The 14,166-nt window shown below is 42.8% G+C and overlaps 1 protein-coding gene across 1 annotated transcript in view; it reads right to left on the bottom strand.

Moving 5' to 3' along the window:
• The window catches only part of AAGAB (alpha and gamma adaptin binding protein), a 29,169-nt gene that overhangs the window by 3,987 nt on the left and 11,016 nt on the right, over window positions 1-14,166 (bottom strand). The window contains exons 4-8 of the mRNA XM_044979969.1: window positions 13,575-13,664; window positions 10,287-10,370; window positions 3,180-3,262; window positions 2,124-2,217; window positions 327-431 (exon numbers count right to left, since the gene is read on the bottom strand). Of these exons, the coding sequence (XP_044835904.1) occupies window positions 327-431; window positions 2,124-2,217; window positions 3,180-3,262; window positions 10,287-10,370; window positions 13,575-13,664 (456 nt within the window). The remainder of the gene's footprint in view (window positions 1-326; window positions 432-2,123; window positions 2,218-3,179; window positions 3,263-10,286; window positions 10,371-13,574; window positions 13,665-14,166) is intronic.

Genomic DNA, 14,166 nt, shown 5'->3' with positions numbered 1-14,166 from the left:
AGTACAAGATCATGATAGAAAGCTAGGGCAGAATGTTGGTGAGCTACTCCAGTAGGACCTACTTAGGTGTTCTTAAAAACAAAGCACTATTTACCTACAATGATGAGAGTTTTATTGACAAAGGACTATTGCTTTCAAGATCAATATTAGTTAAGATGAAAAGGGAAGTACAACAGATCAAAGTGTTCAACAAGATTTCACCCACTGGAAGAATAACTTTCAAGACGTTCAGATGGACACAATGAAGTTCCCAGGTCTGCTAAGTGGCTTTTTGAATATAACTGTTGGGTTACTGATGGTGTGCTCTTCATTTACAGGTACAGTACCTTTCATTTCTTTCAGCTTTGAAAATAGTCTTTCAAAATTCTCCAGGTCTCCTTCTCCTGTGGTAAGACTGGCTAGCTCTTGAATATCCATATCTAACATGGGATCTGAAATAAGCATATTAAAGTTGATCTAAGCCAGACTGTTCCTGCTGGCTAGCACATTAGTTTGATAAATTGCTGGATGATATTAAAAATAATATATGGAGTACTAGTGAGGCTCCTGGCTCCCTTTGCAACGTGATGGATAAAAGGTTTGAATTTTCCATTGGTTCATGGCATTAATTACTAGGTTACTCAGTTTTGACATGACACACATTACAAGGTGTTTTGAACTTTATCAGATTTTAAGAACATGGTTTAAAATTGCTATAAATATGTCAAAATGTAAGATGTTTTCTTGCTGCTCTTAACACTATCTGCCTTAGAAATGGCTGGGGATCATTACAAATCGAAATGCTGACTTGGTTTTTGCCTAAACATCACCATCAATCCCCAAAACTCTAGGAGTTGGACAATCTCTGTTAAGCACTCAATACCAGGCAGTTTAGAAGTTTTCATATTAGTCCCCTCTAATACATCCCAGATCCTGGCCCAACAAGTTAAATACTGTATGTTGGAAGCTAGGGACTTTTCTTATATTTATATTCTCAATGTTGTGAACAGGGAACAATTTAAATCTCGGTCTTAACCCGAAAAATATTTTTTTTTAGTTTCCATACTGTAAAAGAACTAAGCCTATAACCTCTTTCCATCAGAAGCAGAGGCATCCATGGAATTCTCTGTGTTCTCTTCCAGTGATCTGAAGAGCAGTTTGGGATGAGGCTGGTAGCTACTCCCAAGACGAGTGTAGTGTTGCTTCCTCTCACAACTTGATGGTGATAGTCTTGTGATGGGTCGAGATTTTCTAAAAGCCCCAGCTCCTGTAGTCATGCAGGAGGATCCCAGCTTTCATTTTAAAAAATGCTTCTAGCCCTCATGGTTGTGGAGAAAGACTTGAATACTTTCAGTTGGCAATACTGTGAGTGGAACCTCTTTCTTAAATTCTGAGGGAATCTGTTCCTCGCAGGGTTGGGCCTTGGTTTCTCAAAAAGGGGCATGATTTTGATGAGAGGGGTAGTTAGTTTCTAGGGGCTCTGGCACCCCTGACCCCAATTATGCTATTATCTTTGGAGAGAGGATGGGGATGGCTAGGAACCATTAGCCTTCTGTCACTATCCAGCGTAGAGGTGCACATATAACTGCAAGTGCATGTTGTTCATCCTGTCAATTTTTTTTATAGGGAATACGTACATATGCTAAAATCTTTGATCTAATGGTAGGAAATGTAGACTACTGCCAGCAATGAAGGCTAAGGACATGTAAAAAAAAGATGAGGCATAGATTTGTGTACTGTCTCTTTAAAGCAAGATTCTGCCACAAACATGCTGGAAACAAAAGGGGAAATTGCTTATCTGTAATTCCACTTCTCTGAAGAGTGTTTTTTTTTTTTTTTTTTTTTTAAACTCAGTTCCTGCTCTTGGTCTTCTGCTTAAAAGTCTCAAGAGCAGGCATCCAGTCAACATGGTATCTTTAGAGAAGTACTATTAATGCAGTTTCTAACTGGAGACTTTTCGGATATTGGTTACTCTACGGGCCAGAGGGCTGAGCCACAAACTCATCCAGTTGTAATGAGTAATGGCTCTCTTCCACACAGTTTTCTTTGGGAATGTTCCTTTTTTGTACACATCATGGTTCAGTTTCTATCTCACCCCGCAAAGCTCATCAGAATTTTGTTTACTAAAGAAAGGAAGAACTTACCTACAATGCTGTCAATCTGCAAGTTGTTTGTGCTAGCTACATCTCCTCTGTTGTCTAAATGAGATTCTGCTCTGTCCACTGCTGGTGGATGGGGCTGTCAGGGAAACTACCAGTTATTACTATAACCAAGACAAAACAGCTCTCTCTATTCCAGTTCAAACATTCAGGAAGCCAACAGGAGTTCAGAGTCAGACATTTATGAAAGTCTGACGAGTGTTTAGAAGAAGCATTCTTGATCTTCTTACTCATATTTAAAAAAAAAACTCAGCTGAGTGAAAGACTTAAAGCTACAGCTCAAATGTAGCTGCGGTGTAGCAACACCAAGAATTCAGTTGCTTTGTGTTTTCCCTTGAAAGCGTAAGCCTTTTCAAGGGATTGTTTTATATATATCTTAAAATGCAAGTTTTTCAGAATAGAGCACCTATCTTGTGTATTTTTACTCATCCAAAGTACTGTACAGAACTGTGGATGTATGTATTGCTACCATGGTACACATTTTCCTGAGCTATAATATTCCTGCAGACAACCTAGGGCTTTTGAAAAATAACCTCTCAAACCATAGCTCTAATCTGGCACAAACACTACTCCCAGACATAGATGAAAAAACCCAGCATCTTGATGAGAGTTTTGTATAACTTTTCCTTGGCTCCAGCCTGCTGTCTGAGGGAAAGCATTTACACAAATGTCAGAGAGCTTATGACCAACACCCACATTGAAAATTCAACCAAGTTTCACCAGGGAAAGTTACCGAGCTCCAAGGAACTGTGCTGTGCAACAGTTCGCAGTCATGAGCTGACAGCTATGCAGTTACTAAGGGCATTCATCTTACAGGTAATCTTGAGAAAAATGCAGGCTGCAAGTCTTCAGGCCTCATAACATTTACGCAGGGTATTTCCTTTAACACTGTATTTAGAAAGGACTTGAAGTGGCCCCTGAGGGAGAGGAAAATGAAGGTGGAAGACAAAGGGTGTAACCACACTGTGTGACAAGGAGGAGGCAGGGCAGGGAGGAAAAACACTGATTTAAAAAAAGTGGGAAATAAGAATTACTGTTTACTTTTGTATCTTGGTTCTCTTCTGACCCAATACTGCAGTTTGCACCTGCTAGCGTACTGAGAAGGCCAAAGCCCTGATTCCTGTCTGAAGAAAAATAAGTGTTAGTTTAATAGAAAATGCAACACTATTCCCAATGAGCAATTCACCAGATAAGATGAAGTCTATTAGAGGGAATAGCTAAAGTAGTATATAAATCATGATATAAACCTATGCCAGTATTGTTTTTAAAAAAAATTAAATACCTAAAATATGCTGATTTAAAATAAGGTTGGGGCCTACCCCAGCAATCTCCCTGAGCCTGCAAACACTTACGCACATGCTTAACTTCACGCACAGGAGCAGTCCCACTGTTTGCAGGACCGAGTCCAAAACCACGGATATGGCAGCATTATTTTTAAGCGGTAAAATCAGTGACAAGAGAGTGGGGACAAGGGTTGTGGGAGGTGTTAAAAAGTGAGAGCATGATTGGATATTGTAGGTCCTGGTCTCTAAACAACAGTTAATGCTGATTGGAGCTTGGGTTCTGCCAGACACTCCCCCAGTCCAACAGAACCTCAGTTTGGTGGTATTTTCAAAACACAGCAGGAGTGTACACTAGTTGTTAACAAGGGCGGTGGAGTTTGTTTCACGTACCACAGGCAGCATCAATGGATGTGAATGTTTGTTATTCCACAAAGGAAATGCCACAATAACCTTTGTTTATATACAGCTCTATCCTCTAAATCTGACACACTTTAATGGCATGAACAATAGTTTTAAATAATTTATGCAGGATTCATGTAAGGGTCCATCGGGCACAATACAATGTTTACTCAGACTCTCTGATGTTCTGGACACTCCATTTTTATGAACACGTTGCATATTTTAACAATTTAAAAAATCCTACCAAGGCAGCAACATGAAGCTAAAACTAGTTCATTACCCTCCCCTCTCTGACCTCTAGCATAATGGGTTTTTAAAGCTGCTAAGTATTAATAAGCAGAGACAAATTAACAAGCAACACTAAGTGTTAGGACAAATATTTTTGCAGGGCTGGTACTGACATAAGTATTTATAATTATTTGCATGCCGGATATAGTGGACTTAATCCAAGTATTTTCTTAATAACAGAGGGCTTAGTCAACTGAAAAGTTAGAAGACCATAACATTCTGCTTATACTTCAAAACACAAGATTTCATGTCAGGAAAAAAATTTTTCCTTTTAAAAGAAATCTGCTCTACATTAACATTGCTCTAATGACTTAACTCTAGACTCCAGCTTGGATGATGTAATTTTTATACACATTCCAATTCAATTTGTAGTTTATACAATATTTCATTTTTTTTAAACCAAAATCATCAGCTATCTGGAAAACATGTAAAAATCCCTCAAATAATTGCAAAGATCTCCTTTCCTCTTTAATAAAGTTTGTCATTGTGTGCTTGGGTTTAGTGCATGATTTTTTTAAAGTCAGCTTTAGCCTTTTACCAAGTATTTATTTTAACTGGCTCTACTGTGTACAGTTTTATTGATGAAACAGGTTACTTGCCAGAGGCTCGGGGAAGAAGTGAATCAGTCTAGCTGACTGGATCACCTTAAAAACCTTCAGCTGGAAGAAGCCTGAAAGCATCTGAAGTATGCCAACTAAATTAGCATGAGCTGAAGTGATAATATATTGGAATCCACAGCCCAACATAGAGAGTTTTAAAAAGTTTCGGTAGGCAGCAGAAAAGCTGTCTTTTGGAGGAGTGGTAAAAACTAACATGGGCGGCAGGTTATATATTTGTGTGGGGCCCGGGCCCCAGCAATATTCAGGGCTGGGCGCCCTGCTCCAGCAATAGTTGGAGCTGGGTCTCTTCCCGCCCCCCCCCCGGTCCTGCCTGGATCGGCCCCGGCCACCGCAGGTCTCCCCCCGCCGCCGCGACCCTGCCTGGAGCAGGTCCCAGCCCCCGCCTGCCACCCCCCCTCCGCGTGTTCCCCCCCCTCCGCCGCGTTGTGTTGCGTCCCTGCCTGACAGAACGCAGCGCGCCTCTCCCCTGCCTGCTGCCCGGAGGGCTCCCAGCAGATTTGCTGTCTGCTGCCGCAGGGTCCTAGTGCCTGCCCTCCGCCAGTACTGGCAAGGCAGGCTGCCCTTACCCTGAGCCTCTCCAACCCCAAACCCTCAGCCCCAGCCAGAGCCCTCATTCCCCCCGCACCCTAATCCTCAGCCCCAGCCCTGAGCACCCCCACATCATGAACCCCTCATCCCCCTGCACCCTAATCCTCAGCCCCAGCCAGAGCCCTCATCCCCCCGCACCCTAATCCTCTGCCCCAGCCCTGAGCGCCCCCACATCATGAACCCCTCATCCCCCCCCGCACCCTAATCCTCTGCCCCAGCCCTGAGCGCCCCCACATCATGAACCCCTCATCCCCCTGCACCCTAAGCCTCAGCCCCAGCCAGAGCCCTCATCCCCCTGCACCCTAATCCTCTGCCCCAGCCCTGAGCGCCCCCACATCATGAACCCCTCATCCCCCCGCACCCTAATCCTCTGCCCCAGCCCTGAGCGCCCCCACATCATGAACCCCTCATCCCCCTGCACCCTAATCCTCAGCCCCAGCCAGAGCCCTCATCCCCCCGCACCCTAATCCTCTGCCCCAGCCCTGAGCGCCCCCACATCATGAACCCCTCATCCACAGCCCTCACCCCACACTCCAAACCTCTGCCCTAGCCCTGAGCCCCCTCCTGCATCATGAAGCCCTCACCCACAGCCCAACCCTCTTCCCTAGCCCTGAGCCCCCTCCTGCATCATGTACCCCTCATCCTCAGCCCCACAGTCCTCACCCTGCACTCCCTCCTATCCCCAAACTCCCTCCCCCTTCCCACACACCCCTTCCCAACCCCAAACTCCATCCTAAAGCCTGCACCCTTCACCTCCTCCTGCACACCCACCCCCTGCCCCAGCCCAGAGCCTGCACCCAGCACCCTTCCTGCACCCTAATCCCCAGCCCAGGATCTGCACCCCAGACCTCCCCCGCCGAGCCCCCTCCCAGAGCCTTAGGCAGGTGGGGGCGGAGTTGGGGGGGGCGGAGTTGGGGGCGGGTTCTGGGCCCCACCAAAATTTTTACAAACTTGCCACCCATGAAAACTAAAGATTATTAGGCAGTTTAAGTCATCTGAAAGTAGGCTGGACATTACAGTCCAGCCTGTAGTAGAGAGAACATCCCCATATGTGAAGGGGCATGGATTTTGTGATGTAATAGTGTAGGTCTTGGTGGCTTCTCATGTGTATAATTAGAGCTCATGTTATATAGAGAAATGACACCAGGTTTGCCCCCTCTCCTGCAAGCTTGTTTGGAACCTGGTATACTGGTTTGAAAGTACTGCCCCATACAGCAGTGATCTCAGAGAGAAACAGCTCCCTTCTCACAATCTGTGAGTAGGCCGACACAGACCTTGGCATTGCAGTTACATCTTTGAGAAGTCTCCCTACAAGATTATTTTATCTTCTGGATACAGCTCAGGAATGGGGCGAAGCATTATACAGTATTCTTCCTATGAACCAGGACCCAAAAATTAGCTAAATCCCTCCCTCAGAAATAACTGGCATAATTTATGGTTCCCTTAGGTTATTGGCAACAGATTCTTTACAGCTTCACAAATGCCAAAGTTTGCAACAGCTGTGAAGTGCAAGCTCCCTGTGTTCAGAGCATCATTTTGAGCACCACACTTGCTTATTTGACAGCCAGGGTATGTTTACTATATTGGTATCTATTGAAACATTCTCCCCCACCCTCACCCACAGCTGTTGAGGCCATATCCAGCTGAAGATTATATTAACTTTACACCTTTGACTACCTCACCTGCACTCTGCCTACAAATCCTGCTCTACAACTCCAGAATGAACATACTACACTGTTGGGCAACTTTTAAACAGCTTTCTCCTCCATGTCAAGATGTGGAATTTGTCCCCAAAATTCTGATCTGAGGTTCAGAATAATAATTAGTCCTGGATCAGAGAGGTAGATTGGCAACCCTTATCTTGTGTACGAGCACTAAAAATGCCTGCTTTGTCCCATTGGAAATTGGCCGTCAGCATTTGTTCAATCAATCAGGCTTACATACCTCACTACATCAGGCAGAGAAGGGGTTAACTCCCTGCAAAAAGGAGAAAACTAGTTAGCTGGCCCCACCCCAGTGAACCTGCTCAGTCTCCACCTGCGCTCATTGGAGCAAGTATTTAAGCAGGACAGGAAGTCAGCTGGAGGAGTCTTTCACATAGAAACAGCAAATATCCTGTTCCTCTTCCCCCATTGTAAGGGGGCAGCAGAGCCAGTCACTTCCTCAGCCTAGTCCTGCACATCAAAGCTAGGGACTGTTTTATTTATATCGGAGAACTGTGTTTGCCCCTCCTAATCCATGGAGGTGACAGAGCCATCTGACTCCCGAGACCAAACCCAGCGAAGGACCTGCTTTACCCCGGCCAGAGGATGGAACTCCTTGCACAGCCTCTCAGATAAGCCTATTTATTTTCCTTTTGTTTTGCGTTTCCCTTCACTGAAGTACCCCAAGCTGCACTGGTGACAGTTCACACAGTTACAAGACTTTAGTCACAAAACAGGTATTTTAGTGCACTAGTGTTGAATGGTTACAATTCAGCCATGTTATACTGAAATGCCCATTTTGCTCTATCATAGAGAGCTGTACTGCCTTATTTAGGAGATGGGTGTGGAAGAGGCATCAAACATGTTCTTAGTGGAGAGGGAGAAAAGGCTCCCATAGGCTCTTCCAAGTTTTTCTACCCCCTATTGTATCTGGAACTATTGGAGAAATGAAAGCATGTATATGTTCCAACAGTTAATTTAATATATTCATTCTTTATAAAGCCATTAAGAACCCAATCCAATCTCCCATTCTTTAAAAAAAGTTTCTTACAAATGTACAAAACAGCTAAATCTTCTGATTTTAAAGTAAGACAACTACATAAAATAGGTATTTGTGATGTAGCCTTTATGGCCAATCCTAGTTTAGAAGGTATGGTATGTTAGGAAATCCTTAGTATTATGCAATCACTTCCTGTAAAAAACCCCTCACATGAAAGGTAAGAAGCAAGGCCAGGGGGCAAATGACTGGTGGTGAGGGGTCAGCCAGCAGAGAAGCTAAAATTTTATTTCTGCTGCAGCCAGTTTTAAGGATCAGGAGGAAGTTGAAAACAAAGGATTGTTACAGGTTGTACAATGTTTTATTTAGGCAAACTGAGTTCTGTCATGCCCCTTTGAAAGTATACTCAAGCTGCAAGAAAGTCAAATGTAGTTCATTTCCTGACATGTTTGTAGTACTGTACCTCAATGCTACGTAGTTATTGCATAGTGGAAACTTTAAATCTGGATTCTCAAGAAGTTTGACCTTTACAAAATACACTAGATATGTATGGGAACTCCCCCCCGTACAATTCAGCATATGCCTGAGTCCTGCTCTTTGGTAATATAACATCTGTCAAATGCAGGATGTAAAACCAGGAAACAAGCTGTCAAAATAAATAAGTCTGTCTTCTACTCTAATGAAATAATTTACACCATCTCAGGATGGCTATTGGTTTTACCGCACTCACAGCTATATACAGTTGGAACCTTTTTTGAAATCTCAGTCTGACTTAATGTGACAAAGTCACCAGGTTAATTTAAGAAAATCAATGTCAAGTTTAGTACTTAGTCATGTTTTACTGGAAAAACACTACCATTCGGTAACTGGTTATAGGAACTAGCAAAGACCTTTTAATGCTCTGTCACTGTGTGGGGTGGGGAGGGAGGGAGGATGGCGGGGGGGGAAGGAGCCCAGGTACTAGAGAAATATTTGCAAGAGAGGAGGTGACTTGAAAAGCAACAGATGATAATGTGAATAACTTTTTGGTAAAGGAAAAACACTTGTCTTTAATTGAACATTTTCCTAATAGTACTCTCCCAGGCGGGTAGCTTTTACAAGCACAGTAGGAGGTCACAAACGGGAAGGGTGATATTTTGTGCAATAGTGAAGGGAAAGGCAAGTGTTCCACAAGAATCCAGCTTCCTACATTTTCTCAGATAGCCTATGCACTTGCAAGGGCAATTGAAGGGTTCTTTGTTTGAAAAGATGGTTGTACCTATACTACAAAAATTAAGTACGCTAGGCCAGCACTTCTCCCCTTTAACGAGCCCAAGCCTAAGTGGATATTTCCACAATCTGACAGTCTCTACCTGATGGCCTCGTGCCTGGGGAGATGATTTTTCCATGTTTTCTCCTGTTCTCAAGTACTTCCATGTAACCAGACAAGGACTCTGAAGCTTCCATTGCTCACAAATGGAGAGTTTTGTATATTTTCACGCACAAGTCATCTTGTGAAGGGTGACTAGCAGTAGTAGGCTAACTTAGTCTCCACTACAGCCTTCTGGAATACAAGGTACAGGATGGAATATGTCGGGGCACTGGTTTTACCAGTAGCTGAGACAGTAGAAATATAGGGTATAAATATTTGATTTTAAAAATACCATAGGGTAGTGCTATTTTATGCTCTGCTTTGGGGAGGGAGGTTAATGTTCAGTTCCATGAAGTTGGACACATGAAATTAATTCCTCAGAAAATCAAATCTCTTCCTTCAACCCTATTTTAGCCACTATTTTAAAAGATTAAGAACAACTGATCTGTGACTCAGTCTGAGGCAATATAATCATGATAAGCAAGTGCACTGAACTAGAGGTAGCTTCATTTCAAGTTTTAGAGTCAGAACTGACCGGAGGCAGGTGCCTCACTGCCAGAGCTTTGGTTGAGTGAACTTTAATTTCATTAGACCCTGAAGTATCTATCTTAACAAAGACAGACAAGGAATGCTTGAATACAACCCCTTCCAACATAACAGTTCTGAGTATAGCGGGAATGCTGTGAGAGACTCAATTTACCTTTAGGGCAAGACACCTGGAAAAGATTGCTGGACAGCCAGCCCCAAAAGCACTCAGAAGGAGCTCTGTTTTTATCTATCCTTTAGCAAGCGTTGATCTAGTACTTCCACTTTAAAAGCCTGCTGAACTTAAAACTCTAGCTGTAAGAACTGAAAACTACTGGCATTAACTTATCCAGAATTACAGCTTTACACCAGAGAAAAAGCCTTGGTTACATACCACTCTTCATTACTACATTAGACCAGACATTGGCGTTCAAGGCTTGTACGATTCGTTTCACTCCTGTGGACTCTGGAAAGTCATCTAAACAAAAGACAAAACCCATGTAATTCCTATCGAAGTGATTCTGAACCCTAACATGCACGATAGTAGAAAACTAAACTGGTGAAAGGGTCATATGGTGCATTAACAGTAGAAATGGAACAGAGACCAGCCCTCTGTCCCAGATTCCAATTACTAGAGTTTGCAACCCAACCCAAAGGGACCTTACTACCAGTGTCAGGGCTTTGTCAGGTTAGAAAACAATCCAGCTCTCTCCAGGTCAGGACAGGGAGGCTCTGATCACTTCCCCCTGCCTGTCGGGTTGTTGCGGTGGCATCTTCAGGCCCACCACTGCACTGAGTAAGAGGTGCTGTGACTTGTCGGCAAACTCACTCTGCAGTGCACACAGAGCAGCAAGACAGCAGCTGCTGCGCAGAACCCATGGGTAGGAAATGGCTGGAGACAGATTGTGCAGGAAGACAGGCTGTGGGAAGCCCTCACTAAGCTGAGCTCTAAGGAAAAGGCAGCAGTGGTGCTGATAGGTTCAGGGGGAAGGGTCGGGTTTGAAAAGACTCAGCCCTCTCAGGATTAGGTTAGGCTTTAGAAGTAGGCCTGAGCAGACCTCTTCCAATCACTGGAAAAATTTCTTACATACTTAACCACTGAATACCTATCAGCTGTGCCTGTGAATGCTTGTCCTATGCAGCCGAGCAGACTGGTACTGAAAGTGAAGGGATGTAAAAAGTAACCTGCTCAGGGAAAAACATTTGTCCCTTTTTGCTTCTTTTATACCCTAACATTTCTGCCAGGTTTTGTAATTTTTTTAAAACATTGCTTTGTGTCTTCTGTGGGTCTAAGCAACATTGACTGAGCTCTCTCAGCCTTAAAATGAAGGGTTGGAGATGCTGAATATTTATATTCCTTGTATATTTCTGAGACATCTGAGTTACAGGTATGTGTGCTACCAAGTGAAACACTAGGAACTGAAATGGTGTCCCCTCATAGTGAAGCAGGTGTCACAGTATTGCTGTCTGTTCTGCTCTTGATGGAAAAACTACTAGAATTATGACAAGTCCTGAATGTAAAAAGCAATCCACCCCTCATCCCTCCAACAATTTGATCTTTATACACCATAAAAGAGCCAAAAAGGAGGCAACCCCCCTTTTTTTTCCCGTTGCAGTTCACTATTGAAATAGACCACTGAATAGAGCAGAGATGTTTGGCCAGCTGACCATTTCCTGTTCATAAAATGTCCATGCTCTACTATTTAAAAGCTCTAGGACACATGATATAAAAAGTCTGATTAAATTTTGATTAATTGGAATAGGATTATAGGGAAAGCCTAAAATTACTTCTTTCTGGACACTAACTCCAGTTGCTCCTAAGTTCCTATAACCTGACAGCTATTTTTATTATTTCAGTTTGCTTATTGCTAGCATCTGACAGCACTTTGTATAGTCAGTTTCACCATTTCCTTGGATTAGTCAGTTTCCCCTGTTTGTGGAGGTCTCTCACAAAGCAAAAGGGGCGGGGGGGGGAACATTTTAGGATCGGAAAATATGACTGCAAAAAAACAACAACAAAAAACCCATGAACATTTGTGGGATGACTCAGGGGCAGGTCTAGGAAGTGACATTACCTTTAACGCCTTTTAAAAAATAGATTTCAAGGTGCCAGTGACCCTTGTGTGTAAAATACAAACAAAAAGCCAAAGAGCAGGGTCTCTCAGGAGACAAAGCATCAGAGTGATTGTCATGAGGCTGAATTAATAGCTCCTGCTCTTATTACACAAAATAAGACTGACTGATCTTGTAGTCACAATGAGAGCTCCAAGTCAGCTGGAGCAGCTCCTTTGGTAATTTTTAACACATCTTGGCACTATTTCTGTGCTGCATCTATTTTATATTCCTGTTTAAGCATTTCATGGAACAGGTTTACAGGGGAAACAACTTACTCAGTAGAATGTATTTCCTTCAATGTCTGAGCCACGGTGATTCAGTATGTTAACGTTAGAAAGGTATGAGAGCTAGAGTTTATGTATCATCACTCAAAAACTAACATCCTGGCTGATTATTAATATTGCTTATTTTATTTGCATCTAAACAAGAGTCACACTTTAAAAAGAAGGCACATTTAAAAGAAATTTCCATTGAAAGAAAGCATTAGTAACTTTAAAGTACAACCCTACTCAGAAAAGTGATTAAAAATGATACCATGGGGTTTCATAATTGTCTCCCAGTAACTTCTGTATCTATTGAGCTCAGTTTACAAGTCAAAACAAGCTCTTTTCCCTAACTGCCAGGCCTGCAAACTCAAACTGATCTAAAAGATGAGTTGGGTTCTTTCCTTCTCGTACAGCACCAGTAATGAAGGCTCTGTGAAATATGGAACCATGTAACTTTCTGCACAGCGATTCTGCGGGTGAAATTAAGCTCTCCTTGACAGTGGTGCATTCACACGGCATTCAGTATATTTGAACTGACATAAATAGTAGTGAATAACTGATGTTTGGGAATATAGCTGACTGGTGGCTCTATTGAAGCAGTAAATGCTTTCCTTTTCTCAACACACGGGAGATCTGCATCAGGAGGTGCCAGAAATCAACCACAAGAGTGGAACATATCATATTTGTCGTCACAGATGTCAACATGACACAACCAGTTTTGCTTCATGGGTTTTAATTTTGAACACACGGCCACACAAGTGATTCTGAAACTGGTTTGTTTCCTGCATGACCACGCGCACACATCTCTCTCAAACAAAAAACTAAAAAAAGGTTATTCAAAAGGTAATTTAGTAGCCCAAAGACAAGAGATCATTAAACAATGTTTGTATTTTATATTTGGTGCTTTTAAAAGTCTTCAAAGCTATAAAAATACATCCTCCCCTCCCCCACCAGTTTTTTTTCTTTCAAATGGATCTGGAAATTGAGTATAAATGTTTATTTTATACATGACCATCAACTATCTCATCAAAGCACAAGTTAACAGCTGCTACAGAGCCAGAAGAGGGAACACAAAACAGGTTTTATGTAGGTGCTACATCACCAGCAGTGTATTTTGGAGGAGATAACCCTGTAGGAAGCAACCAACTCCTCCTAGCCCTGACAGGAAAAGCACCGCTCTAACTCTGAGTATTCCGCGGACAAACCTGGTAGTACAGAAACAAATTGCAAGCCCCTTTCAATTGCTTCACAATCAGCTTTGTAATTGTACTCATTCTAAAAATAACAGGTTGTAACCCTACCGTCTTCATCAGGCAGCTCCTCTGGGCTCAGTTCCACCAGTTCAAAACTGTGTTTGATGCACCACTCTTGAGCTTTTTGTCGGTTCACACCTAAGGTTATGAAACATAAGCTGCTTTCTAAACATCTAATTTTTTAATCTCTGCACTACCATCGGTGCAGAAGTTTTTTATACCCTCCCCCACCCCCAAAAAACCTGTTCCCTTGCTTTGATTGTATGGGAACAAAGGAAGTACAGAAATAGTTGCATTCTGTCCATTACTAACATCACAAATAAAGAGTCTAAAGGCCTTTGAGTTAAACTGCCCCATATCTTAAATCACTGTTTCCCTCTTTAAAAATCATGTATAAATTCTTGTTTTTTGCAATTAGAGTTGAGACTGACATGTACATGAAAAGCCATAACAGGGATTACTTCTACTAAGGGCTTGATCCTGAGCTAAATTAATTGGCTTTTGCACAATGCATGCCAACACCGGAATCAAGCTCGCTCTTCTAGCCAATAAAAGCACATGGATTTACACAAGAAAATGACCCCCAAAGGCAGACTCTTTCTTCGCACTGCAGTCAGTACCCCATGATCCTACTGATATG

This window comes from Mauremys mutica, chromosome 11, assembly GCF_020497125.1.
Source record: "Mauremys mutica isolate MM-2020 ecotype Southern chromosome 11, ASM2049712v1, whole genome shotgun sequence".
In the NCBI taxonomy this organism is placed as follows: Eukaryota; Metazoa; Chordata; order Testudines; family Geoemydidae; genus Mauremys; species Mauremys mutica.
The sequence above is the reverse complement of the archived record's forward strand: the minus strand, read 5'-3'. Positions and strand labels throughout refer to the sequence as shown.